The sequence below is a fragment of the Mobula birostris genome, chromosome 24, assembly GCF_030028105.1.
Source record: "Mobula birostris isolate sMobBir1 chromosome 24, sMobBir1.hap1, whole genome shotgun sequence".
In the NCBI taxonomy this organism is placed as follows: domain Eukaryota; kingdom Metazoa; phylum Chordata; class Chondrichthyes; order Myliobatiformes; family Myliobatidae; genus Mobula; species Mobula birostris.
Genome location: NC_092393.1, coordinates 55,077,874 through 55,104,544, shown reverse-complemented (window position 1 = coordinate 55,104,544; position 26,671 = coordinate 55,077,874). Strand labels below are relative to the sequence as shown.

Here is a 26,671-nt window from a genome sequence, read left to right as displayed (position 1 = left end):
TGGGCACCAGCTTCAGGTCTTTGAGCAGCTGTACAAGGAGGCGAGAGCAGGTCTCGAATGCAGTGACGCGGGTGAGAGGAGATGGGGGGGGGTAAAGACCAACACAGACAACGTTTGCATTGTGTTTCTCGCCACCAGGTCCCAGGAGACAAGGGTCAGGTGGTGGCCATTCTTGTTTGTTGAAAGAGTGGGGAACCCCAGGGATAGGGTGGAGTGGGGATGGTGGGGGGGGAGAGTGGGGAGGGGGGAGGGGGGAGAGGGTCCACAGACCAAGAACCACACCCCCCAAAGTCAAATCACAAATTCCAGTTGCACAGGCAGATCCCGTCAGCCTTGGGCCCGGAGCCGATGTCCTGAAGATTGAGGGAGGATGAACAGGCAAAGGAAGGGTGTGGACACACGGGGGGAGGAGAGGGAGGATTGGGCCAAGACCCTCTGTGGGCTCACCAAAGTCGCATCCTCAGGCCTGAGATCCCACCACTTTACCCGGGGGTATGGTGGCAGCCATCTTGTCGTGTTCGATTTAGATTTATTGCAGGGAACTGCCCATCCCATGCCGGGCAGGGGGGCTTGAGGGTGGATTTGGGGGGAGAGGGGCACTGAGGTGGGGGTGGGGGAGTTCTCTGTCTCAGGCTGGTACCAGGACCCCGAAATGAGTCCTCAGCTGTTCCAGGAAGACGAAGGTGAGCACAGTGTGAGGCACCAGGCGAATCGCAGCGGGGACAAAGCCCTGGGGGAGAAAGAGCGAGACGTTGGGGTCGGACAGCTGACTCTGTTCACCCCCCCACCTGAGAGGACCACCGATTATTGGACCCCAAGGCGGACCCCTCTCCTCCCACCCCAGGACCCCTCGACCCACCTCAACGTTTGTCCTGCCTCTTCTCCTCAAAGTGCACCACATCCTCGTTCACTCCAGTGGTGCCACTCCACCCCTCGCACCCTCACTGCCCCCAGCTCTTCTCACGTCTCCTTCACCCCTTGGTCTTTCTGACCCCTCTTATTCCTCATCCACCGATCCCTCGATCCACAAGACATAGGAGCAGAATTAGGCCATTTGGCCCATCGAGTCTGCTGCACCATTCAATCATGGCTGATCCTCTTTCTCTCTTCCCCTCCTCCACCCCAATCTCCAGCCTTCTCCCCATAACCTTTGATGCCATGTCCAATCAGGAACCTATCAATCCCAGTGGAGGGATCCCATCCCTCCTCATCCCACTCGCCTCTCGATTCTTCCAATCCCACCCTCATCCCACCTCCTCCATCCCACCCTCTATCCTTCTAACCACATGCACCCAATACACCCCCCAAACGTTAGACCCCTCCACAACCCTTCAACTGCCCTCCCATTCCTCCCCAACTCCACATCCTCTCTTACAACCCCACCCTCCCTTTGCTCCGCGACGCAGTCCCTCCAAGCTCCAGGATACACCCTACCCTGCTCAGACGGCACCCCAACAGTGGGTGACCCCCCCCCCCCCACCCAGCTCACCTTGTAGAAGCCGAGAGGTCCCAGTCGGGAAGTCTCCAGCAGACAGTGCCGCACCCCCTGGGGGAAAGAGCACAGGTCCAGGTTTGGCATCAACTGACTGACAAGCACCCCTCCACCCAGCCCCACCCGAGTGAACCAACTACCCCCCAGGATCAAGACCGAAAGGAAACATGGGGAACAACTTGATAGAAAACAAGTTAGATTGAGATTCTTAAATTGGAAGAATTGACCAAGAGGACTGACGAGGGCCGGTTGTTAGATGTTATCTACACAGATTTTACCAAAGTCTTTGACAAGATCCCAAACCCTACAGTTGGGAAGTTGAGTTCTCACCCCACCCACTCGATCCCTCCATTCCCCTCCCGAACCTCCCGACGTGGGGTCTAGGATGGGCTGACTGACAGGATGTGAAAATTGGATTGATGCAAATGTTCTTCCTTACATTATTTATGTTTAACATGATTTCTTCGAGGGGCTGATTGAACTTGTGTGCACAGACGTACGCGTAGATGACAGTAAACTCAATCTGGACAGTGTGGGCCAGCCTCCCAGTTGCATACCTTGTACATTTACTGACCTCTGGTCACATCTGACTACCACTTCTCCCTGCCCAGTCAGACGCCCTCTTCCCCCGATCACACAACACGTGTCCCCACGTTCTCGAGATTCCCTCTGCCTCTACAGAACAAGCTCACATCCCTTTCCCCGACAGAAGCCTGAACCATAAACCCCGCTTCGCCCTCCACGGGCTCTGACTGACCTAGCGAGCATTTCCAGAATTCTTTAGTGCAGGCATTCCCAATCTGGAGTTCACGGACTCTTCGGTTAATGGTGAGGCTCCATGGCATATAAAATATAACAAGGTTGGGAACCCTCACTTCAGGTTTTTGTGCTTGACAGCATCTGTTACAACAGGGCAGGTGGCCATTTGGCCCATCAAGCCCATGTTGTCCTTCAGTTGGCCCAATCCACTTCTGGCTCTGGAACACCACCACCAGCCTGGGGCCACTCCACGTCACCTGGTTATTTCAGGGCTGACTCGGGTAAGCTGTCGTTTCATACCGGGGTCATCTGTCCTTAGGAACAGCTACCCGAGCCCGGGAGCCACCACAGAACACAGACCCTCCCACTGGGACACGGGCTCCCGACGGCACGATGGAGGCTGACCCCAGAACCAGGCCGGACCTTACCCGATACTCCCCCTTGGCATTCATCAGTCGAGTCTTCAGGACGTCCAGGGGTTGGCAGAGGAACGTGGCACAGCCACCCTGTATCCGGAGGCAAGGGTCAGTGTTAGAGAGGGGTCAGGAATACTGACCCATACCCACACCACCACGTCCAGAGGCAAGAGCCAGGGCTAGAGACGGGCCAACCCAACCCCAGAACCCCCGTTAGAAACCCCTCCCCCACTGACCCGGCCTGGGACATGCCCAACCACAGCCCATCTGGGCAAGCAAACCGCGTCACAAACCCGAGAGAACACAGTGTAACTGGGTGACCGACATGGACAGCCGAGGCGGGCGGGGTGTAATCGGGGCTTCAGTGACGGGGGAGGGGGAGGTGAGACCGGAGACGGGCGGTGACGAGGCGCGACCGGAGATGGGGTGCGACCAGAGACAGGCGGTAACAGGGTGAGACCGGAGACGGGCGGTGACGGGGAGAGACTGGAGACGGGCGGAGACGGGGGTGCAATGGGGTACTTACAGCAATAAAGCTGGACAGGAAGTGGGTGAAGATGTTGTCTGCCAGGAGGCCGGTGCTGAGCACAAGCTGCTTCGCCTGATCATAACAGGCCAACTGCGGGAGGAAGTCCGAGCGGTTCAGTCACGTCCCAAACGCACGCCCCGACTAGACAGCAGCCCAGACGGCTAGACGGGCCTAAACCCTGCCCACCGGCAGCTGAGCCACAACTTGCCCAGAGATGACCCGAACCAGACAGCTGAAAGCAAACACTGGGTCCCAGCCCAGGAGCAGGTGACCAGTGCCCAGACACCACGTTTCAGTGACTGTGGGGAGCTGGTCTCACCACCGCCCCAGATGCCCCTGCGCCCCACCCCACCACCCACCAGCCTGGTACCTGTCTGAGTGATGATCCAGTAACTGTAAAGGTGGGGGCAGAGAGACCCTTTCCCCTCAGCATGTCAGCCCCCCCAACCCTGCCCGGACTGCTCTCCCTCCCCTCACGTTCCCCCGTCGCACACTCGACACCGTCACCCCTCCCCGTCGCACACTCGCTATCACGTCCTACCTGCCCGATGGTGACGAGGGCTCCTCGACTCGATGCCATGGTGGCGCCAGAGAACAATTTCTTCACACCCTCTGTGAGGGGAGAGCAGCTACTCAGTCAGGGCACCGGGAACGTTCCCCACACCCCCACCCTCGGTCAGGGCACCGGGAACGTTCCCCACACCCCCACCCTCAGTCAGGGCACCGGGAACGTGGCCCACAGCCCCACCCTCGGTCAGGGCACCGGGAACGTTCCCCACACCCCCACCCTCGGTCAGGGCACCGGGAACGTTCCCCACACCCCCACCCTCGGTCAGGGCACCAGGAACGTGGCCCACACCCCCACCCTCGGTCAGGGCACCGGGAACGTGGCCCACACCCCCACCCTCGGTCAGGGCACCGGGAACGTGGCCCACAGCCCCACCCTCGGTCAGGGCACTGGGAACGTTCCCCACACCCCCACCCTCGGTCAGGGCACCGGGAACGTTCCCCACACCCCCACCCTCGGTCAGGACACCAGGAATGTTCCCCACACCCCCACCCTCGGTCCTATCCAATCTCAACTCCACTCAGCCCCTCCCACCCCAAATAAAACCCTGACAACACCTCTCACTCGGTTTACCGGTGTTGCATCAGGGAGCATCCTGACTGGTTTCGCCGCGGCCTGGGTCAGCAGTCCCAGCGCACAGGAACGCAGGAGACGGCAGAGAGCAGCGTCCAGCGCTCTCCACCTCGGACAGCGTTTACACGAGGCGCTGGGTCAAGGCAGCAGCTTGTATCAGGGATCCTCACCGCCTCGGCCATGCCCTCTTCTCATTGATGTACAGCCCACGTAAGTACACGTGTACGCACACACGTTAATAAATTTACTTTGAGCTTTGACCACAGGCAAAGACCTTGTTTACAATCAGGCGGTAAATACAAAAGCCTGAAAGCACGTCCCAAAAGGCTGAAGGGTAGTTTCTACCTCATCATTATCAGACCTTGAATGGCCCTTGTATGATAAGACGGACTCTTGGTCTCACAGTCTACCTGGTTATGATCCTGTATTTTATCGTTCACCTGCACTGCTCTCTTTCAGTAGTTTTTACACTTTATTCTGCATTGTTACTGGTTTACCTTGTTCTAGCTCGTCACTGTGTAATGATCTGATCTGCACGAACAGGATGCAAGACAAGTCTTTCACTGTATGTTGGTGATGTGACAATATTAAACCAATACCAAATCTCTGTTCCCATCCCCATGCACAGGCCCCTGGCAGCTGAAGACAAAGCCACCAATGGCGTACAGACTATGCCCGAGGATCAGCAAGATCCCAGAATTTGGGGGGGGGGGGCGGTTAGTGAAGCGATTGGTGGAGCACGCCTGCCCCCCAGTGGCTGTCAGTCTAACTGCAGGCAATGGCTCACTCCTGCCCCCCTGTGGCTCCCTGTCTAACTGCACCTCAACCTCCGCCAATGGCTCACTCCTGCCCCCCAGTGGCTCCCAGTCTAACTGCAGCCTCCACATCCCCCGAACATGGAACATTTCAGCACAGTACAATGTTGTGCTAACCTTTCAACCGAGATTAATCAAACCCTTCCCTCCCACATAATCCTCCATTTTCCTTTCATCCATGTGCCAAAACTTTTCAGTATCACAGGACCCCGGCCCTGTACCCCATAAAGGAATTTGTGGTGACCCCGTGACACATGTCCTGACGTGCAAGGAAAGCTGAAGAAACTGCAAGCAATCTCGATGCTTTAACGTTGAATGGGCTAACCTGACTTTGATCAGCACCTTCCCAACCCCACCGTGGCGAGGGTGGGGATCCCCACCTACTTCAGCGTCCCCCTGGTGCCCACCCACTGGAGACGAGGGGGAAATCACTCACCTTCCTGGAAGACTCTGTAAATCCCGTCCAGCGCGTGTTTGTAGCTGCCAGGGAGAGAGGGAAAAGCGATGAGCCAGTGTATGTACAACCGTGCGCGCAGCCTGCGTTTCAACGGCGCCTCTCCCGTCCCTGCCACAAGGTCACACAACACCTGGAGATCCGCTTCCCGGCACGTGGGCACAGTAATATCCCACTAACAGAGACACAAGACACCGCAGACGCTGGAATCTAGAGCCACAAACCACCTGCAGGGGTATCGCAGGTCGAGCACCATCTGTGGTGGGGAAGGAACCCCACACCAGGACTGAGAGTGGAGACAGGGAATGATCGGGGTAGAGGGGAGAAGGGGTGGGGCGAGTCAGGGTCCGGAAATGATTGGTGGACCCATAGGAGGAAAAGATGATGGGCTTCTCTCTCGCCCCCATCTCACCATCTCCCCTCTCTGTCCTTCAACCCAAAACACAGACAATTCATCTCCCAACCCGCCGTGCTCCATCCGCCGAGTTCACCAGCAGAGGATTTGGAGAAACGACTTTTGAGCAAATTCCGACCGACCTGGGTGAGAACACCAGAGCAGCTCCTCGCTCTCGTCTTTTTATTAACTATAAAAGTCTATTCACATCACATATACACAAGGTTCAGACATTCAATATTTACAGACAGTAGGTTTACTCAGATTAAAACATGGTTACTAGCATTTATGAAACTGTGTATAGCATCTATAAACCTCAGCTGCCAGGAGTCCCCCACTGTACCCATTGTGACCGCGTGCTCCCTCTCCAGGGACAGCCGGGCATGAACGTATTCCCGGAAAAGGGGCAGTCACCCGCCACTTTCCACTGCCTTGTCCCGCGCACAGCCATCTTGGCCAAACCCAGGAGCAAGCCCACCCCAGGAATCCTCCTCACGCCCCCGTCCCCTTCCGAACTGGGTGCCCGTGTATGCGAGGAGCGCGGGACTGAAGTGCAGGCAGAGCCTCAGCAGCAGCCCCTTCGGAAACCCAAAGCGGGGGGCTGCAGCCTCTCACGTCCCGTGTAAGCGTGGTGCACTGACTTCTCCCCTCCACAGAATGGACAGGTGGACGGGGTGTCGGTGAACTTGCTCAGGAACCTGTTGTATGGTACTGACCGGTGCAACACCTCCCCCCCCCCCCCCCGGTCCCGTCAGTGTCTCTGGGGGTGGGGGGACACGAAGGTCTGCATACCCCCCCCCAACACGGAAAGGCAGCACATCCAATGATACGGCCCTTTACCAGCCGCATCCCACTCATTTTCCATCCAGCCCCCTCACTCTCCCCTACCTCCCATCACCTCACTCACTGCCACCAACCCATTCTCCCTCCACCCTACCCCTGGCTACCTCCCCCACCTCTCAGAGTGAGCGTACGGCCCCTAGACCCGTCTCTTACTGGGGACCCACTGACACTATAGGCAGCCGCCCTCCCCTCCCAACCATCCCCTACCCTTCCCTCCTCACCTGCTTCAAGGGAGGTAGGAAGGGTGGGTGGGTAGGTGTGGAGGGGGTGAGCTGGGTTCCTGCCCTCTGCTACAGACCCTCCCCCTCTCCGTCTCACCAATCACTCCTTCTGGGCAAGTCAACGGCAGGCATCGTCCCAGCAAGCCGGACTCAGCCCCCGCCTGTTCCCTGTCAGCAGGGGCTGGGGTGAGGTGAACCCGCCCAAGCCCAGACCCTGAACTGCCCCCCTGCCCCCTCAGGGGGACTCACAATCTCGAGCAACAAATCCGCCGCACCGTCACCTGACAGCTGGGGCAGGCAGGAGCGCCGGCTCTCTGGGCAGGGATTGTACTGGGGGTGCAGGCCGAAAAGCCGGTTGTCCGACCGACACTCACTTTCTCCGTAGTTCGACCGGCAGCTTCATGTCGTTCTGCATCCTGCAAGGGAAGGGAGAGGCAGAGGGTCAGTCACGGGGTCCTAGTGCCCGTCGCAGAAGAGGCCAGTTCACACGGTCAGTGGAATGGATCCACACCTCAGGGGAAAGAGACGTTCCACTGTGATTGGCAAACGCCCTCATCTACTCCACACAGGGAAAACTCGAGCAGCAGACAGCCCAAGAAGGGAGTTTAAGCCCAGCCAAATGCCAGGAGCAGGGTGCACTGGGAGGGAGGGAGAGGACGGCTCTTTCCGGAAGTCCGAGGTCACCCCGTGAGGTTGTGGGATAGTGGGGGGGGGGGGTCGAGAGGGATTATACAGCAACATAGGACAGAACCAAGGCCAGAGCCCAACCCCAAGGTCAGGGGGTTCTGGGGCAAAGAGTTTGGGGGGGGGAGAGTTCACAGCCATGAGGCTCATAATGCCCCCTCAACTACTGTCCCTGCCCCCCACCCCCCCTCACCTCTCTGTGGCCTCCAGGTCTGACACCCCTGGGTCAGCGCTGACCACCAGCCGCTGTCCGAGGTGCTGAAATCCAGGAGACAGCGTGGGGAGGGGTCGGAGTTGGAGCGAGGGGGGGGGTGGAGATGGAGGGGGGGGAGAGACACACACGAAGCGGGGTGGGGAAAGAGAAGAGGGTGGGGGGGAGACGGAGCGGGGGTGAGAGAAGAGAGTGGAGAGGGAGGGAGGAATGCCCAGCAAGTTTGACATCACCGCAGCCCACTGACCTGACATTGACCATATCTGCCGGCGTGCCGACAAATCCCCCGGTGAAACCTGCAGGAACAGAATCAGGAGAAGTGGGTTAAAGAGGTTGGAGGGGTCGGCACAGGGACCCACCCTCCCCCAGGCAGCAGGCAGAGATCAGAGAACTCTCACCCAGCCCACGTGAACCCAGCCTGACGATAGGGAGGGGGAGAGACAAGGTGTGCAGACAAGGACACAAACAAACACCGGGATACACGCACACGCATGCAAATACAGGGACAAGGACGCAAACCGATACATGGTGAGACGCAGAAAATGTCGGCCTCCAACTAACCTCCAAAGGCTCCCAGCAGGACTTTCTGGTAGAAGGGGAGGGAGCCGGTGTTGCCTCTGGCTAGCTGGTCTCTCACCGTCTCATAAATCGCAAAACGGGTCAGCGAGTAGGTGAGCTTCGGTGAGTGGGGGAGAGAGGCAAAGTTACCAGAGCTGCAGCTCCTCATCACACAACCCTATCACCCCTGACCTTGTGGACCCAAACCTTTCCCCAAGCCCCCCCCGACCCCCTCGTCCCTGACTTTCTGTGGGCTGTTGGACTGCCCTGGCCAAACCCAATCAGTGCGGGTCAGCGTGAGGATCGCCACACTTGCCTGGAGTTGAGCGCCGGCGGGAGCGGGCGAAGGCGACAGAGACCGAGGCCTCATCTCTATAGTATGGTGGCTTCTATGCTGGTGCTCAGAAAAATGAGGGAGGACAGATGTGATGGGTTGACTGAAACATTTTAAAGATGCTGAGGATTCTTGCTGGGGGGGGGGGGTGGGAGTGCTTGTCCTCCAGGAAAACATCCAGGACTTTAAAAATAATTTTAAATTCTGGGAGAAGATGGACGTGTAATGAGTGGGGGGAAAGGTCAGTGTTGGATTGAAGAGGTAATTCAATTGTGACCTTGCTTTCAGCTGACCAGATTCGTCTCCAAACCTTCCCACTAGCCACTGCCCCCACATCTCCCCTCCAAATTCTAGGGGTGGGGGGAGGACAGGATTCATGAACTGTGTGTGTGCACACAGCACTAATGTGTGTGTATTTTATATGTGCAGCACTCACTCACTAACATGCACAGACCCACACAGCTGCATTTGTCCAGCAGATTTAACTGCACAGTAAAAGCCCCATTCTGCCCCACGCCCCGTGCTCTCCCAGGTTTAGGAGGGCAGATGTGAGGGGCAGTGACGAGCCGGAAGGTTTGGGACTGACTTTGGGGATGAATCTGGTCCACTGAGTCCGAGAGGGTGCAGTTAGCCGAGAACCCACCGGGGGGCAGTCGTGCTCCACCAGCGGCAAAGCCTGGTCTTGCCACTCAGAACATGAACACAGTTACAGGGGCCGTCGGCCCACCGTGTTGTGACCTTTTAAGCTACTCCAAGATCCCTCCTACGTAGCCCTCCCGTTTTTGATTATCCATAAGAGAGTCTTAACTATCCCTAATGTACCTGCCTCTACCACCACCGCTGGCAGGGCGATCAACACCCACCCACCACTCTGTTTAAAAACTTCTCTGACATTCCTCACTCCTGCCCCACTCCACTTTCCTTTCAGCTCACTGGGTCCTGTCTCCCGTACTCCGTTCATACTTGCTGGGGGGCCCCTGTACCCCACCCCACCCCACCCCGCCTGCCTCTGAGCAGCTCGGACAGAATACTGGCTGTGTCCCAAGTGAGAATGAGTTTTGAGTCGTTTCAGTGGCTCCGAGCCCAGATCAGTGAATGCTCCTGAATCACAAGTTCAGACTCAGCACAGTGGTTGCCGTCTCCTTGGCGACGGTTCATTAACAAGCAAAACACTTCCCCGAACTCCCCGCTTTCTCAGTTCCCCGGACACGCTCCCCCTGTCCTGGTGGGCCAGCTGTTTCCCACCCACACCTGGGGGCTGAATCATTACAAACACTTTCGAAACCCCCACTGGCCGGATTTCAGTTAACCCTTTCCCTGGTGTCATGCTGAAATTGTACAAGTTGTTGCTGAGGCCTAATTTGGAGTACTGTCTGCAGTTTTGGTCACCTACCGACAAGGAAGAGAGCAGAGAAAATTTACAAAGACGTTGCCGGGTCTGGAGGACCTGAGTAACATGGAAAGATCGAATAGGTTTGGACTTCATTCCTCAGGATATAGAAGATTGAATGGAGATTTGATAAGAGATACACAAAATTATGAGGGGTATAGATAGGGTAAATGCAAGCAGGCTTTTTTCCAGTGATTGGGTGGGACTACAACTAGGAGAAAGGTGAAAAGTTTTAGGGAAACAAGAGGGGAAACTTCTTCACTCAGAGTGTGGTGAGAGTGTGGAACGAGCTGCCAGCAGAAGTGGTGAATGTGAGCTCGATTTCAATGTTTGAGAGAAGTTTGGATTGGAGTAGGCAGTTCAGCACTGACTAGATGGGCCAAAGGGCCTGTACTGTGTTGAGCTGATTCTCTCTCCTGGAGTTCAGGAGGATGGGGTGAGGGTGTTGTGGAAAATCTCATTAAAACCTGCTGGATAGAAGGACCCCTGGAATGAAAGGGTTAACGGGAAGAGCATTTGATGGCTGTGGGGCTGTACAAGAATGATCGGGTAATCACTTGAAACTTTACTGAAAGGCCCAGACAGAGTGGATGTGAGGAGGATGTTTCCAACACCGGGAGAGTCTGGGACCAGAGGACACAGTCTCAGAATAGAAGGACGACTCTGCAGAACAGAGACAGGGAGGAATTTCTCCAGTGGTGAATCTGTGGAATTCACTGGCAGAGGGCTGCGGAGGCCAAGTCATTGGGTGTATTTAAGGAAGTGACTGGTAAGTTCTGGATTGGTGAGAGAGTTGAGGGCTGCAGAGAGAAGCTGGGGGAGTGGGGGTTGAACAAGAATCAGCCATGATCAAATGGCAGAGTAATCTCGATGGGTCAAATGGCCTAATTCGATCTATACAGAATACTTTGAAAATCAAATTACTCGACAGCTGTCTGCTGTTGTGCTTGTAGTTCCAAGCAAACCAAAAGGGAAATTTATGCTGGTCACACTTAATGGGAAAAAATTTGTTTTCTCATAAAAATAACTTGTAGCAGAACCTACGACGCTGCACATATTTCATGGATATATGACACAAAGAGCACCCACAGAGCGTAGCAGTACGCAGGACGCTGTTACAGCCTGGGGCGTCCCCACATCTGGAGTTCAGTCCTGCAATGAGTTGCTGTGTTCTCAACAGGAACCAGGTGGACTGGTTTCTACCCACAGACCAAAGACGTACCAGTTAGGAGGTTAACTGGACATTGTATATTGTCCTGTGATTAGACTAGGGTTAAATTGGTGGGTTGCTGGGGGCTCGTTGAGCTGGAGGGGTCTGTTCTGTCCTGTATCTCTAGGTAAATAAATATATCATATTACTGTCATCACTAGCTGATTTCTCTGCTGGTTTACTTGTCCTTTGTTGACAACTCAGTTACTGTGAAATACCTCCCCAACTTTCCCCTTAATCAATGTCATTGCCCCCATCGCTACTGTGATCTTTATCAACACTACCCCTCACACACGATGGGCTGAATGGCCTTCACCCCCCCCCCCCCGGTAATACTCAGCACCAGGAAACACCCAACAATGACTCATCCCTGACTACACCAGCCCAGCACAGCAAGCTGTCAAATTTCTCAAAAACCATAAATGTCTCTGGCATTCAAAATTAAAAGTTACAGATAAGCCTTGTTTTGTAAATAATGATCGAAAACTTCAAATACTTAAAACACTTAACGAATTCAATAAATTTAACCTCAGGTAAAAGGCTACAATTTCCCACTCCAATCGGATTCGTGGAGTGGGTTTCCTAGATCTGGAAGTTGCCACTGTCCCGCTGGACTCCAGGAGGAATCGGAAGGTGGAGCAGGACAAAAATAACACCTGGAAGTTCAGGAAGACCTTGACAAACATTGGATCAGACGTGGAGAGGTGGGCAGATGGGAGAGAGTGAGACTGGCGACAGCCAGCGCCAAACCGACCCCAAAACAACAATAGTTCTCAGGATAATGGGAGCTGGTAAAGAGATTTTCTCCCAGGGAGGAGATGGCAAACACTGGAAGGTAAATGTTGAAGGTTTAAAGGTTTACAGAGATTAGTGGATGCCTGGAGAGGGGTGAAGGAAAGGGTTGGAGGCAGATGCGATGGGAGCGATGAAGGAGATTTTGGATTGGCTTGGGAACAGGTCTGGGGGGGAGATGGACCGATACAGGCAGAGGGGTCAGCATGGAAAGGCCAAAGAGCCGGCACCTGTGCTGTATCACTCTGCGTTCAACGTGCGGTCTGTACGCTCTGCGTTCAACGTGCGGTATGTACGCTCTGCGTTCAACGTGCGGTCTGTACGCTCTACCAGCAACAAGTCAGCAGCAGGGAGACCATTCAGCCCACTTATTCCTGCTTCAGCAGTTCAGCAGTCACGGCGATCGCAGGACCAACTCCGGGTTAGACACTGTTCCCATCCCCACCCCCCCTCACATCTACAGTCCACAGACCCCACCCTGACTGCGTGTTGGGACCTCTCACAACCTGCTACCCCCCCCACCCCCCTCACATCTACAGCCTGCAGATTCCCACCCTGACTGCGTGGAGTGTTGGGACCTCTCACAGCCCAGTCTCCCCCCACCCCCCGGCACCCCCTCTCCTGCTTCTCTCTCAAAGCCCTGAGTGGCAGCTGTCTGGGATTTCCCATCCCCTCCCTTCGTCTCCACTGGGGGGGGAGAGGTGGAGGGGCAGCATTCCTTCCTTTACCTGCCGGCACAGCGAGGCACTCAGGCCGTTGTAGAGGGCCAGAACGCCGTCGTTTCGGATTACGTGCAAAGCCATTCCTGTCATTTTCATTTTCACCTCCTGCTGCGTCTGAAGATGGACCTGTGAACGACAGAGACAGACAGCCGTCACCCACCCCTCGACGCACACACAGCACAGACGGGGGGGCGGGGCGGGGAGGAGACGGGAGGGGGGGAATCTCCCAGTCAATTCGATCCTGGGACCGGACAATGTGACTGTTCGCAGGTCTCGCTAGCGGGCCAGCGGTCGAGGCTCTGCCCATCCTAACCTCTCCCGGGATGCACCCTCAGAGGCAGAGCCAGCAGTAGCCACGGGGACGGTGGGGGGGGGGGCTTCCCGCAATGGGGAGGCCGCTTTGCGGGCTCGTGTCGCTCCAGATGGCGATGACAGCATTACAATCCCAAAATACAAAGGCAAAAGATTAACCCCTTTAAACACCGAAACGGTGAGACGAGTCATTTGCGTCAGTGACCAACACTGTCCGAGGACGTGCCGCGGGCAGCTGCAAGTGTCACCAGCTTCTGGCACCAACGCAGCACGCCCACAACTCACAGCCCTTTAACCCGTACGTCTGGGACTGTGGGAGGAAACTGGAGCACCCGGGGGAAACCCAGGCAGTCACACACAGAACGTACAAGCCCCCGACCGCCGGTGCTGTTACGCTGATCGCCACACTGCCACGCCGAAATCGGGGAGTTTCAAATTGAAATGGTGAAGAACTCAAGACCCTGAAAGGCTGCGGTCCGCACAGAACCAAGCTCTTCGGCCCATCGAGTCCATGCCAGCCCATCAGCCTGATTCGGACCACAGCCCTCACACCCCTCCCATCCATGTACTTATCCAAACCTCTCTTAAATATTGCCATCAAACCCACGTCCACCGAGACACTCTCATCCCCCGAATGAAGAAGCTCCCCCTCAGATTCCACTTAAACACGAGGGGCGATTGATAAGTTCTTTCGAAGCTTTAGATTTTGATCAGAAAGTCTTTTGTTTTTGGCTGTATCCTCAAAATGGACTGCCCAGTTCCCTTTTTTTTGGTTTTGTTTTCTATAGTGTAGTGGGTTTTTTTTTTCTTTCCATTAAAAACCAAATGTTTTTCTTTTTTAAACCCCTTTTAAAGAAAGGGGCTTTCCTTCCTCCACCATCAACTCTGTTCTCAAACGCATCTCCCCCATTTCACGTACATCTGCTCTCACTCCATCCTCCTGCCACCCCACTAGGAATAGGGTTCCCCTGGTCCTCACCTACCACCCCACCAGCCTCCGGGTCCAACATATTATTCTCCGTAACTTCCGCCACCTCCGACGGGATCCCACCACTAAGCACATCTTTCCCTCCCCCCCCCCCCGCTTTCCGCAGGGATCGCTCCCTACGCTCCCTTGTCCATTCGTCCCCCCCATCCCTCCCCACCGATCTCCCTCCTGGCACTTATCCTTGTAAGCGGAACAAGTGCTACACATGCCCTTACACTTCCTCCCTTACCACCATTCAGGGCCCCAGACAGTCCTTCCAGGTGAGGCGACACTTCACCTGTGAGTCGACTGGGGTGATATACTGCATCCAGTGCTCCCGATGTGGCCTTCTATATGTTGGCGAGACCCGACGCAGACTGGGAGATCGTTTCGCTGAACATCTACACTCTGTCCGCCAGAGAAAGCAGGATCTCCCAGTGGCCACACATTTTAATTCCACATCCCATTCCCATTCTGACATGTCTATCCACGGCCTCCTCTACTGTAAATATGAAGCCACACTCAGGTTGGAGGAACAACACCTTATATTCCGTCTGGGTAGCCTCCAACCTGATGGCATGAACATCGAATTCTCTAACTTCCACTAATGCCCCACCTCCCCCTCGTACCCCATCCGTTATTTATTTTTATACACACATTCTTTTTCTCTCTCTCCTTTTTCGCCCTCTGTCCCTCTCACTATACCCCTTGCCCATCCTCTGGGCTTCCCCCTTCCCCCTTTCTTTCTCCCTAGGCCTCCTGTCCCATGATCCTCTCGTATCCCCTTTTGCCTATCACCTGTCCAGCTCTTGGCTCCATCTCTCCCCCTCCTGTCTTCTCCTATCATTTTGGATCTCCCCCTCCCCCTCCCACTTTCAAATCTCTTACTAGCTCTTCCTTCAGTTAGTCCTGATGAAGGGTCTCGGCCCGAAACGTCGACTGCACCTCTTCCTAGAGATGCTGCCTGGCCTGCTGCGTTCACCAGCAATTTTTAAATAAAGAAAGTAAGATAAGTTTGTGGCCTAAGGTAGAAAGAGATGAGTTATTAACTTCAAACGTTCTACATAATCACGCACAGAGTTGACCTGCATGTGCATGTAACAAGAGCTGTATAACTCATCTCCTTCTACCTTAGGCCACAAACTTATCAATTACCCCTACTGTGGACACTTCCTGGAGGTCCAAGATCCGTATGCTCCACGACCACTGGACTAAGTGTGTAAATGTAGGAGGGGACTCATATTCAAAGATTCAAAAAACTTTATTGTCATTCTAACCGTACATCAGCTCTGCAGGGCAGAATGAGACAGCGTTTCTCAGGAGCAGTGCAATCATAACATAACAAACACAACACTAAATAATAAACATAACAATAATTAGTAAAACACAACGGCCATATGTCAGTTAAATCAGTTATAAGTGTCCAGTGCAAGTTAAAAGTGCCCAAAGCAGAGTCAGGTGGAGCAGCTATTTAGCAGTCTGACTGCCTGTGGGAGGAAGCTGTTTAGTAGCCTTGTGGTTTTAGTTTTGATGCTCCTGTAACGTTTGCCTGGTGGCAGAAGAACAAACAGTTCATGGAGAGGGTGTGAGGGGTCTTTAATGATGTTGAAAAATAAATGTGCTAGGTTTTCTAAAATTGACCTACCTTAGGCCACGAACCCATCAATCACCCCTCATATTTCACCTTTCACCCCTAACCCATGACCTCTAGCCCTAGTCGCACGCAACCGAAGGGGAACAGCTTTAATGTATTCACCCGATTTAGACCCCCTCGTGATTTTGTATCTTTATCAAATCTCCCCTCATTCTGCTGTGTCCAGGAACAAAGTCCTAACCTATTCAACCTTTCCTTATAACTCAGGCCCTCGAGTCCCAACTAGTCTTTGTAAATTTAGCTGAGTGACTGTGACGACACGCAATTCCGAAGTGGTATGGGTTAGTAGAGTGAACGGTGACGTGGGTGTAAACAGGCGCCTCTGGCTCTTTGGGGCAGAAGGGCTCGTTACTAACAAAGACACTGGCAAAACGCAGGTCAGAGCTGTCAAAAGGCATTTACTGATTACAGCAGCCCCTTACTTGAAGCAGAAACAGTGTCTAACCTGCCGTGACTATCTGCTGATCTGTGGTGTGTTTACGCCAGCTGAAGCCGTGCCCCTGGAAACCTGCCCACTCGAGCCGGTCTGGAACAGGATTTAAAGCGGCCGACTCAAACGCCGCTTTGATTTGAGCGCCGAGCTGTGTTTGCCCGCAGCTGCGGATTCGCGGCTCCTGGTTCCGCCCGGCTCGAAGGTTAGCTTCAACCCTCACAGGGGCATCGAAACACATCGTTTGCATCAATGACCGACAGTCTGAGGAAGCGCTGGCGGCCCTCCCCTCAATTGTCGCCGCCAACTAGCGTGTCCACAGGTTTCTAACCCTCACTCTGACCCATTCCTGGTTGGAATGCGCGAGGAAGCCCACGCGGTCGCGAGAAGAACACAACGCTCTTTACAGACAGTGGCGGGAATTGAACAATGGCTGGCGCTGTAAAGCGTTAATGCCGGCCTCTACACTACAACAGCCATTTCCATTCCGTCTCCAGGTGCACCCTCAGCCACAGCCCCGGCCACAGCAGCACCGACCGACACCCACACCCAGCCACAGCGGCTGGGGGAGGCGAGGAGGTTTCCACTGGGGACCGCAGGGTTCCAATGTCTCAACGTCGGGAGGGGTTCACTGGGGCTCAGGGTCTGGGAGCTGGCGAGAGTCAGAGAACACTGAGGCTTTCTCCCAACCCCCCCCCCCCCAACTGAGGTCGTGCGTAAGCGGAATGTGACGGGAGAACAGGGCTCAGCTGAGCACCGCCCGCGAAGGGAGTGCGCTGGAGCGGGTCCGGAATCAAACTCGCCAAAGCCGACCCCAGTACTGCTGGCGTTGGCAGGGATGTGAGCCGGTAACAAACGCTGGCCACCGTGTAACGAAACGCCGTCGACTGGACACTCAACGGGAAAGACCGCGCAGTGATCCAGAGGCGGGTGCAGTCCAGTGGCCCCCAGTGAGAGTCATGGGGCATTTAACACAGACACAGGCTCTTCAGCCCATCTACTTCACACTGGACTGTTAATTGGATCAGTCCCATTGACCACAGCCCACTACACCCCCACATCCAGATACTTATCCAAACTTCTCAAATGTTGAAATCAAACCCACATCCTCTGGCAGCCGCACCAGTCTCCAAGTGAAGAAATTCCTCCTCACGTTCCCCTTCCCATGAAATAGTTCTCCTTTTGCCCTGAACTTATGACCTCTAGTTCTAGTCTCACCCAACCTCACCCAAGCCAGCTGGCATTTACCCTGTCCATATCCCTCATAATCTTGTATGCCTCTACCAAATCTCCCCGGCCGAATACGAGGTGTTTCTCCCCCCAACCTGCAAGTGGCCACATTGCGGCAGTAGAAACAGAGAAAACCTACAACGCAATACAGGCCCTTCGGCCCACAAAGCTGTGCTGAACATGTACTTCGTTTGGAAATTACCCAGGGTCACCCACAGCCCTCTATTTTTCTAAGCTCCAGATAACTATCCAAGAGTCTCTTAAAAGACCCTAACGTATCCGCCTCCACCACTGCTGGCAGCCCATTCCATACACTCACCATTCTCTGCGTATAAAACTTACCCCTGACATCTCCTCAGTACCTACTTCTAAGCACCTTAAAAATGTGCCCTCTCATGTTAGCCATTTCAGCCCTGGGAAAAAGCCTCTGACTATCCACACGATCAATGCCTCTCATCATCTTATACACTTCTATCAGGTCACCTCTCATCCTCCATCGCTCCAAGGAGAAAAGGCCAAGTTCACTCAACCTGTTTTCATAAGGCATGCTCCCCAATCGGGGCAACATCCTTGTAAATCTCCTCTGCACCCTTTCTATGGTTTCCACATCCTTCCTGCAGTGAGGCGACCAGAACTGAGCACAGTAATCCAAGTGGGTTCTGACCAGGGTCCTATATAGCTGTAACATTATCTCTTGGCTCTTAAACTCAATCCCATGACTGATGAAGGCCAATGCACCGTATGCTTCCTTAATCACAGTCAACCGCGTTTCTGCCACACATTTCCCAGAGAACATCTGTTCCCAATTTACGCTTCCAAGTTCCTGCCTGGTAGCTTTATATTTCTCCTTACTCCAATTAAACGTTTCCCTAACTGGTCTGTTCCTATCCCTCTCCAATGCTATGGTAAAGGAGATAGAATTGTGATCATTATCTCCAAAATGCTCTCCCACTGAGAGACCTGACACCTGACCAGGTTCATTTCCCAATACCAGATCAAGTCCAGCCTCTCCTCTTGTAGGCTTATCTACATATTGTGTCAAGAAACCTTCCTGAACACACCTATCAAATTTCACCTCATCGAAACCCCTCGCTCTAGGGAGATGCCAATCGATAACAGTTGAGAAATTAAAATCTCCACCGCAACAACTCTGTTCTTATTAGACCTTTCCAGAATCTGTCTCCCTATCTGCTCCTCGATGTCCCTGTTACTATTGGGTGGTCTATAAAAAACACCCAGTAAAGTTATTGACCCCTTCCTGTTCCTAACTTCCACCCACAGAGACTCCGCAATCCCTCCACGTCTTCCTCCTGTTCTGCAGCCGTGACACTATCTCTGATCAACAGTGCCACGCCCCCACCTCTTTTGCCTCCCTCCCTGTCCTTTCTGAATCATCTAAAACCCGGCACTCTAAGTAGCCATTCCTGTACTTGAGCCAACCAAGTCTCTATAATGGCCACAACATCATAGCTCCAAGTACCGATCCACGTTCTAAGCTCACCCATTTTGTTCATGATACTCCTCGCATTAAAATAGACGCATCTCAAACCATCAGTCTGAGCTCGTCCCTTTTCTATCACCTGCCTATCCTCCCTCTCACACTGTCTACAAGCTTTCTCTATTTGTGAGCCAACAGCCTCTTCTCCGTCTCTTCAGTTCCGTTCCCACCCCCCAGCAATTCTAGTGCAAACTCTTCCCAACAGCCTTAGCAAACCTCCCTGCCAGGATATTGGTCCCCCTGGGATTCACGTGCAACCCGTCCTTTTTGTACAGGTCACGTTTGCCCCTAAAGAGGTCCCAATGATTCAGAAATCTGAATCCCTGCCCCCGCTCCAATCCCTCAGCCACGCGTTTATCCTCCGCCTCACTCTATTCCTACACTCACTGTCGTGTAGCACAGGCAGTAATCCTGAGATTACTACCTTTGTGGTCCTGCTTCTCAACTTCCTTCCTAACTCCCTGCAGTCTGTTGTCAGGACCTCTTCCCTTTTCCTGCCTATGTCATTGGTACCAATATACACCACAACATCTGACTGTTCTCCCTCCCGCTTCAGGATATCGTGGACGCAATCTGAAACATCCTGGACCCTGGCACCTGGCAGGCAAACTACCAACCGTGTTTCTTTCCTGCGTCCACAGAATCGCCTGTCTGACACCCTAACTATAGAGTCCCCTATCACTGCTGCCATCCTCTTCCTTTCTCTACCCTTCTGACCCACAGGGTCAGACACTGAGACAGAGGCGCAGCCACTATTGCTTCCCCCAGGTAGGTTCCCCCCCCCCCCCCACAGCACTCAAACAGGAGTACTTATTGTTAAGGGGGACAGCCATAGTGGTACTCTCTAGTATCTGACTCCTGTCCTTCCCTGTCCTGACTGTTACCCACTTATCAGTCTCCCAAGGCCCCGGTGTGACTACTTGCCTGTAGCTCCTCTCTATCACCTCCTCACTTCCCCTGACCAGACGAAGGTCATCCGGCAGTCAGGCCCCGACGTGTCAGAATGGGAATTAGAGCTAGAGTGGGAGTGTGTGGGATGCTGGGAGATCCTGCCTTTTTCAGTGGAAAAAGCTCAATGAAGGGGCCTCCCAACCTACATCAGGTCTCACCGATGCAACATGTGATCTGTGCTCAAACGGCTTTCTACCTCTCTGAGCGCTTACAGCTTTTGGACTTTTCCCTACTGAAGTAGACGACCTCGCATTTTCTCCACGCCCTTGTTCAAACCCTTTCACTAAACCTGTCGCTATCCGCCCTAGCCATACTCCTGAGCAGACTTCAATACATCAAGGAATGGAACATCACAACGGGAGCACAGTGACACAAGACGTGTGGGGTGGAGTGGGGCAGGAGGCACACCACCACACACACTTGCCAGGAGGAACACACTCACCAGGGGGCACATCACCACACACTCACCAGGAGGCATCGCAACACTTGCTGGCTGCCCCCAGCGCACCCTCGGACACTGCTGGCCCCTGACACAAATAACACATCTCGCTACGTTTTAATGTTTCAATAACACACGTCAAATTAAAGCTCATCTTTACTTTATGATAATCTACCTCAGAGTCACGGGTGTGGGTTTCAGATCCGTTCCTCTGCATGCTCGAGTTCCACATTTTAAACTGGTGTTCAGAATGGTGCTGGGCCCGAATCCGTCAGGCCTGACGTTAAACCCAGGCAGGGTCTTACCGGCTTGTGAGAATGTAGTACTCTGTGAGAGTTTCAGTTCTTTTTTTTTAAATGGCAGCATTTTCAAAAGGGTTTTAAAGTGTTGTTGGAATGTTTGTGGATGTCCGAGACATCCAAGGAAGATTTGGACTTTGACAGACCAGCCAAGGTGTCTCAAGGTTCCACACCCCTACAACCCTTGGGCTTTAAGTCGCTCATGGGATGTGACGTTATCAGTAGTGCTTGCATTTACTGGCAAATTAAATCGATTTATTACTGTCACGTGTAGAGTGAAAAACTTTGTTCTGCAAGTTCATTTCATTGCATCGGTACATTTGAGTTTGTGCAAAGCAAGAGTTCACAATTTGGGGTCCAGGAACCTTCGACTAATGGTAGGGTTCTGAGGCATAAGATAGGTTGGGAGGCCCTGGTGCAAGGGGAAACAATAGCAGAGTGCAGAATAAAGTGTTACAGTTACAGAGGAAGTGCAGAAGCAAAGCCATATCAAGGTAGATCATGAGGTCAAGAGTGATCTTGTTGTACAAGATGGCTAACACAGTCCAAAGAAGAGCTGGGGGCAGGCCGCGAGTGTCACCATGTTTCTGGTGCCAGCATGGGTCGCTCACAACTCACTAACCCTAACCGTACATCTTTCGGAACGCAAGAGGCAACCAGGGCAGCCAGCAGAAACCCACGTGGAGATCACACAAACTCCCGGCAGGAACTGAACCCCGATCTTACAGCTGGCAATGTGAAATGTAATGCCAGCCGCTTGCAGCGAGATCTACTGCCACCAAGAACAAGCTCTGACAAACTCCTACAGATGGAGTGGAAAGTATATTGACTGGTTGCTCCACGATCTGGTATGGAAAGGAAACGGCAACACCCTCAAATTGAAAATCCTACAACAAGGAGTGGATACGGCCCAGCCCATCAAGGGTAAAACCCTCCCCATAACTGAGCAGATCTACACGAAACGCCGTCGCAGGAAAGCAGCATCCATCATCAGGGACCCCCGCCACCCAGGCCACGCTCCCTTCTCGCTGCTGCCATTGGGAAGGTGGTACAGGAACCGCAGGACTCACACCAGCTGACTCAGGAACAGTTACCTCTGCTCAACCATCAGGCTCTTGAACCAAAAGGGATAACTTCACTCATCCCATCACTGAACTGATCCCACAACCTATGGAGTCACTTTCAGGGACACATCTCATGTTCTTGGATTTTTATTGCTTATTTATTTATTTTCCCTTTTTTTTGTATTTACACAGTTTAAGGATTTATTGAGAATGCCCACAAGAAAATGAATCTCAGGGTTGTGAATGGTGTCACATATATACTTTGATAATAAATTTAGTTTGGACTTTGAAGGAATTTAAATCAGATTCACTGTCACTAACATAAATGGTGTGAAATCCGCTGTTTTGGGGCAGCAGTGCAGAGCAAAGAAGTCAAGACAAAGTTAATAAATGGAGGAATAGTGAGGTGGACCGTTCAGAAATCTGGTGGTGGATGGGAAGAAGCCTTTTCTGAACCATTGAGTGTGGGTCTCGGGCTCACTGTACCTCTTCCCCAGTGGTAGGAACGAGAAGAGGCTACGTCCCGGACGGTGAAGAGCCTTTGTGTGATGGCTGGAGGTGGTTGCACCACTAAATCCGAGACACAGCGAAAAGCCATGCGCACGCACACACACACAGGCAATTTCATCAGGTCGGTACACTCAGGTCGTGCAAAGGAAAAGCAGTAACAATGCAGAATAAACTATTACAGTGCAGGCAAACAAAAAACTGCAAGGTTACGATGAGGTCTAGAGTCCATCTTCCCAGAATACAGGACGTTTTCTTTATTTGTTAAATGTACATCGCAGCACGCAGTGAGATGCTTTGCTTGCGTCAACGACCAACGCAATCCGAGACGCGCTGAGGGCAGCCGGCGGGCGTCGCCGGTATAACATGCCACAACTCTCTAACCCTAACCTGTACGCCTTTGTAACATGGGAGGAAACTGGAGCAGCCAGAGGAAACCCACACGGTCACAGGGAGAACGTACAAACTCCTTACGGGCAGCGGTGGCAATTGAACGCTGATCCTTCAGCTGCGGCAGTGAAGTGTTACGCTAACCACTACGCTACTGCGCTGTTACACAGTCTTACGAGGGGGTGAAAGGGAGTTTTTACAGGGACTCGCACAAAATGCTGGAGGAACTCAGCAGGCCAGGCAGCACCTGCGGAAATGAATGAACAGTCGACGTTTCGGACCGAGACCCTTCGTCGGGACTGGAAAGGAAAGAGGAGTCGTCGGACTAAGAAGCGTGTGAAGGAGGGGGAAAGAAGTACGTTGGTAGGAGATAGGTGAAACCGGGAGGGGGAGCAGTGAAGTGAGGAGCTGGGAAGATGATTGGTGAAAGAGATACAGGGCTGGAGAAGGGGGAATCTGATAGGAGAGGGCAGAAATCACAGAAGAAAGGGAAAGGGGAGGAGCACCGGGGGGAGGTGATGGGCTGGTGAGAGAAGGAAACTGGAATGGGGAATGGGGGAATTATCGGCAGTTTGAGAATTCAATGTTCATGCCGTCAGGTTGGAGGCTGTCCAGACAGAATATAAGGTGCTGTTCCTCAAACTGAGCATGGCTCAGTGTGGCAGTAGAGGAGGCCATGGATTGATATGTCAAGTTGTGTGTGTCCCGCCGGGGTCTCTGGTGCAGGAAGCTACAGCGATTAACAGGAAGCTGAGTGGGGTAATTGAGGGAGGTTTCCTCACAATTGAGGAAATGGGATCACTCCTCAGAGAGCTGAACCGTTTCTCCCCGAGAGAGAAACTGGGTCAGAGGAAATGATGCAAGAGGCACTGGCCTGGAATAATCAATGTCAAACCGCAGGAAGGAGCAGCAAGACTTTGCCCCGCTAATCAGCACACACAGAGCTCAAAACAATTCACTCTGGCAACAATTAACCAGGAGCAGGTAAACATTCACAGAGGACCTCGCCTCTGCCCCACCTGCCCTGACCCATCCTTCTCCACTGACCAATGATCTAAATCCATTAGCACACAGCCCCTACCCTCAGGTTAGGCAGTGCCAGAGAATCCAGGCTCGTTCCCAACCTCGGGACTTCGCACGTCTCCGCTGAGAACACAGGAGCTCCCCCAGGGTTGTCCCACATCCCAAAGACGCACGAGTGGGTGGGTTGATTGGTTGCTGTCAACTGCCTGGCGTGTTTATGTAAGAGAATCTGGAAGGGGGCATGGCGGGAGTATGGGAGGATAAAATAGGCTTAGTGAAAATGGGTGGCTCCTGCTCAGCACAGACTAGAGGGGCCGAAGGGCCTGTTTCTGTGTCATCTCTCTCCAAGACACTACGAGGGGTGATTGATTAGTTCGTGGCCTAAGGTAGAAGGACTCAATTTTAGAAAACCTTGCATATTTATTTTCCCTTAGTCCAGCGGTCGTGGAGCATACGGATCCCTTCTTTGTAAAAGTTGGCATCTTGGACCTCCAGAAAGTGGTCCACAGCAGGAGTGATTGGTAAGTTCGTGGCCCAAGGCAGAAGGAGATGAGTTATTAACTTCAAACTTTCTGCATAATCACTCAAAGAGTTGAACTGCATGTGCATGTAACGAGAACTGTATAACTCATCTCCTTCTCCCTTAGGCCACGAATCTCCCCCTGCTGTGGGCCACTTTCTGGAGGTCCAAGATGCCAACTTCTACAAAGAAGGGATCCGTATGCTCCACGACCGCTGGACTAAGTGTGTACACGTAGGAAAAATAAATGTGCTAGGTTTTCTAAAATTGACTCCTTCTACCTTAGGCCATGAACGTATCAATCAGCCCTCGTCTGTCCTTAACTTCCAACTATAACGCACCGAGTCTGACCACCAGCTAGTTGGGCTTTTCAAGTCAGACTACGGTGAAAAATACCCGATTTACTCTTGCACCACTGTCTCAATGAAACTTCCCCCCCCCCCCCACACCTTTCACCGTGAGCAGATCTCCACTACTCCCCCCTCCTACCGCTCTCGCTGCCTCGGGAGAGCTGCAGGTATAATCAAAGACCCCCCCGCCCAACCCACCCCAAACATTCTCTCTTGTCCCATCGGGCAGAAGATACAAAAACCCTGACAGCACAAACCACCCGGCCGAAAGACTCCTTTTACTACGCTGTTATCAGCCGAGCTCATCGTGAACTTTTGAGCTTTCTGTCTACCTGCACAGCACTCTCCCTCTCTCTAACCGTACCACACCAAATCCTGCATCTCACTTTGTACTACCCGGCTGTAATAACCCGTACCTCAGCAAAACGAACCAATAAACCAATTACTACTCAGGGATGGGTCCGGCTTGCGAGACCTACATTGCACTCAAGTGCAGATCTGCTTGATCCTCGCACTGGTCGGCCATTCCGCACGAAGACTAGCCCTTCGGCCCAACCCATCGCTGCTGACCAATTTGGTCCATGTCCCTCTAAATCAGTGGTTCCCAACCGGGGTACACAGACCTCTCGGCCAATGGCATTTTAAAAAAAAGCTGGGAACACCCGCTCCAAACCTCGGGGCCACGAGCAGCAAAAGACAATTCTGGAGGAACTCAGCGGGGCGAGCAGCGTCTGGAGGACGGTGGACGTTTCCGAACAACAGAGAACGCGACATAGATTGCCCATTTTCCCGCGCGGACGCTGCCTGACCCGAGTCCCTTCAAGCAGTTATCCCCGCGAATATTTCCTATCCTTTTTCCTTACTCGGTTCAGCCGGGACTCAAAGCGGGAAGGAGCGGCGGGGAGCGCTCGGGTCACCTAGCTGGAGCGCAGCCGCCACAACCGGGGACTTCGGCACGGAGCCTCCGAGATGGAGCAGGCAGTGGGGCTAAACGAAGGGGGCTGGAGACAGGGGCCTCGATTCCCAAACAGCAACGGGGGAAAAGTTCAACCCCCTCGCTGCAGCACCAACTCGCCAGATCCTGCGAGGGTTGGCAGTCTTGAGCAACACGCGTGAAATGCTGGAGGAATTCAGCAGGTCAGGCAGCAAAAGAGTTGACATTCAAAGCAATTTTTAAAAGTTCTATAATTAAATGACCGAGTTTGCCTCGTGATCAAAGGCCCGGCGTGTCGCTTCACTGCAGAAAATCTGCATTTGAATCTAAGTGATCTGGCAGGAAATGATCCCTCCCTCCCTCCCGCCGACAATACATCCCACGCAGCCGGCTGCCGATGTGCCGGGGGGGGCTCAACACTCACCTTGAGCAGGTCCAGGGGATGGGTGCAGCACGCCGCCCCGCAAGACGCCAACCCTCCGAAATACCAGCGGGAGATCCGCTTCTCCGTCATTGCTGCCGAGGGAACTCTCTACAACCGCTGGCCCCGCAGTGCTGGCGACCAACCCGACAGGAAACCCTGCTTCCCAGGGCTGAGCTGCTGTGCAGTGCGCGGAGTCGGAAGCATTGACGGGGAGAATGAGGTTGGCGTCCAGCGCAGCCGAGACCGGCTCTCTCCTTCCCCCGCGTCCCACGACTCGCAGCGAGACCGAGCGCAGCCCGGGACTGCAGGCGGGGTGATGGGCAGGGGCCTGCTCCAATGGCAGCCGGGACCCTGCAGCCACCCACCAATGAGCCGGACGCAGAGGCGGGACACGTCTCTGAGTGACGGCCCATTGTACTTTTTTTAGTGACACGTGCCATGTGCCGGAAGTTGAGTTGGTCACCGATTCCCATTGCAGCGGCGGCGAGGGGCGATGCTATAGTATATTCCATGTTTGCTCACCCCCGGACAGCCACCGACCCAAAGCAACAAAAAATTGCAGTTGTTTGCAATCTGAATTGTTTTAAATTCTAACCGGAGGCCTAAAGTTGCCGCAATCCGGACAAACAGTATCTGCCGGTAAACTCCGCGTCAGCGGGGTGGAAGAAATCAGCGCAGCGTCGGGTCGGCAGCTCCGTGCCTCAGCCAGAGGCT

At 53.7% G+C, this 26,671-nt stretch overlaps 1 protein-coding gene across 1 annotated transcript; it reads right to left on the bottom strand.

The window, feature by feature from the left end:
• Positions 1-528: 528 nt before the first annotated feature.
• slc25a10a (solute carrier family 25 member 10a) lies at positions 529-26,255 on the bottom strand. The gene is made up of 11 exons (XM_072242100.1): positions 25,958-26,255; positions 12,972-13,091; positions 8,521-8,635; positions 8,207-8,255; positions 7,439-7,480; positions 5,589-5,632; positions 3,738-3,808; positions 3,194-3,286; positions 2,680-2,757; positions 1,490-1,546; positions 529-730 (listed from the first exon to the last, which is right to left on the bottom strand). The coding sequence occupies exons 1-11, from the start codon at positions 26,045-26,047 to the stop codon at positions 629-631; spliced, it is 861 nt and encodes a 286-aa protein (XP_072098201.1). The 5' UTR covers positions 26,048-26,255; the 3' UTR covers positions 529-628.
• Between the last annotated feature and the right edge of the window lie 416 nt (positions 26,256-26,671).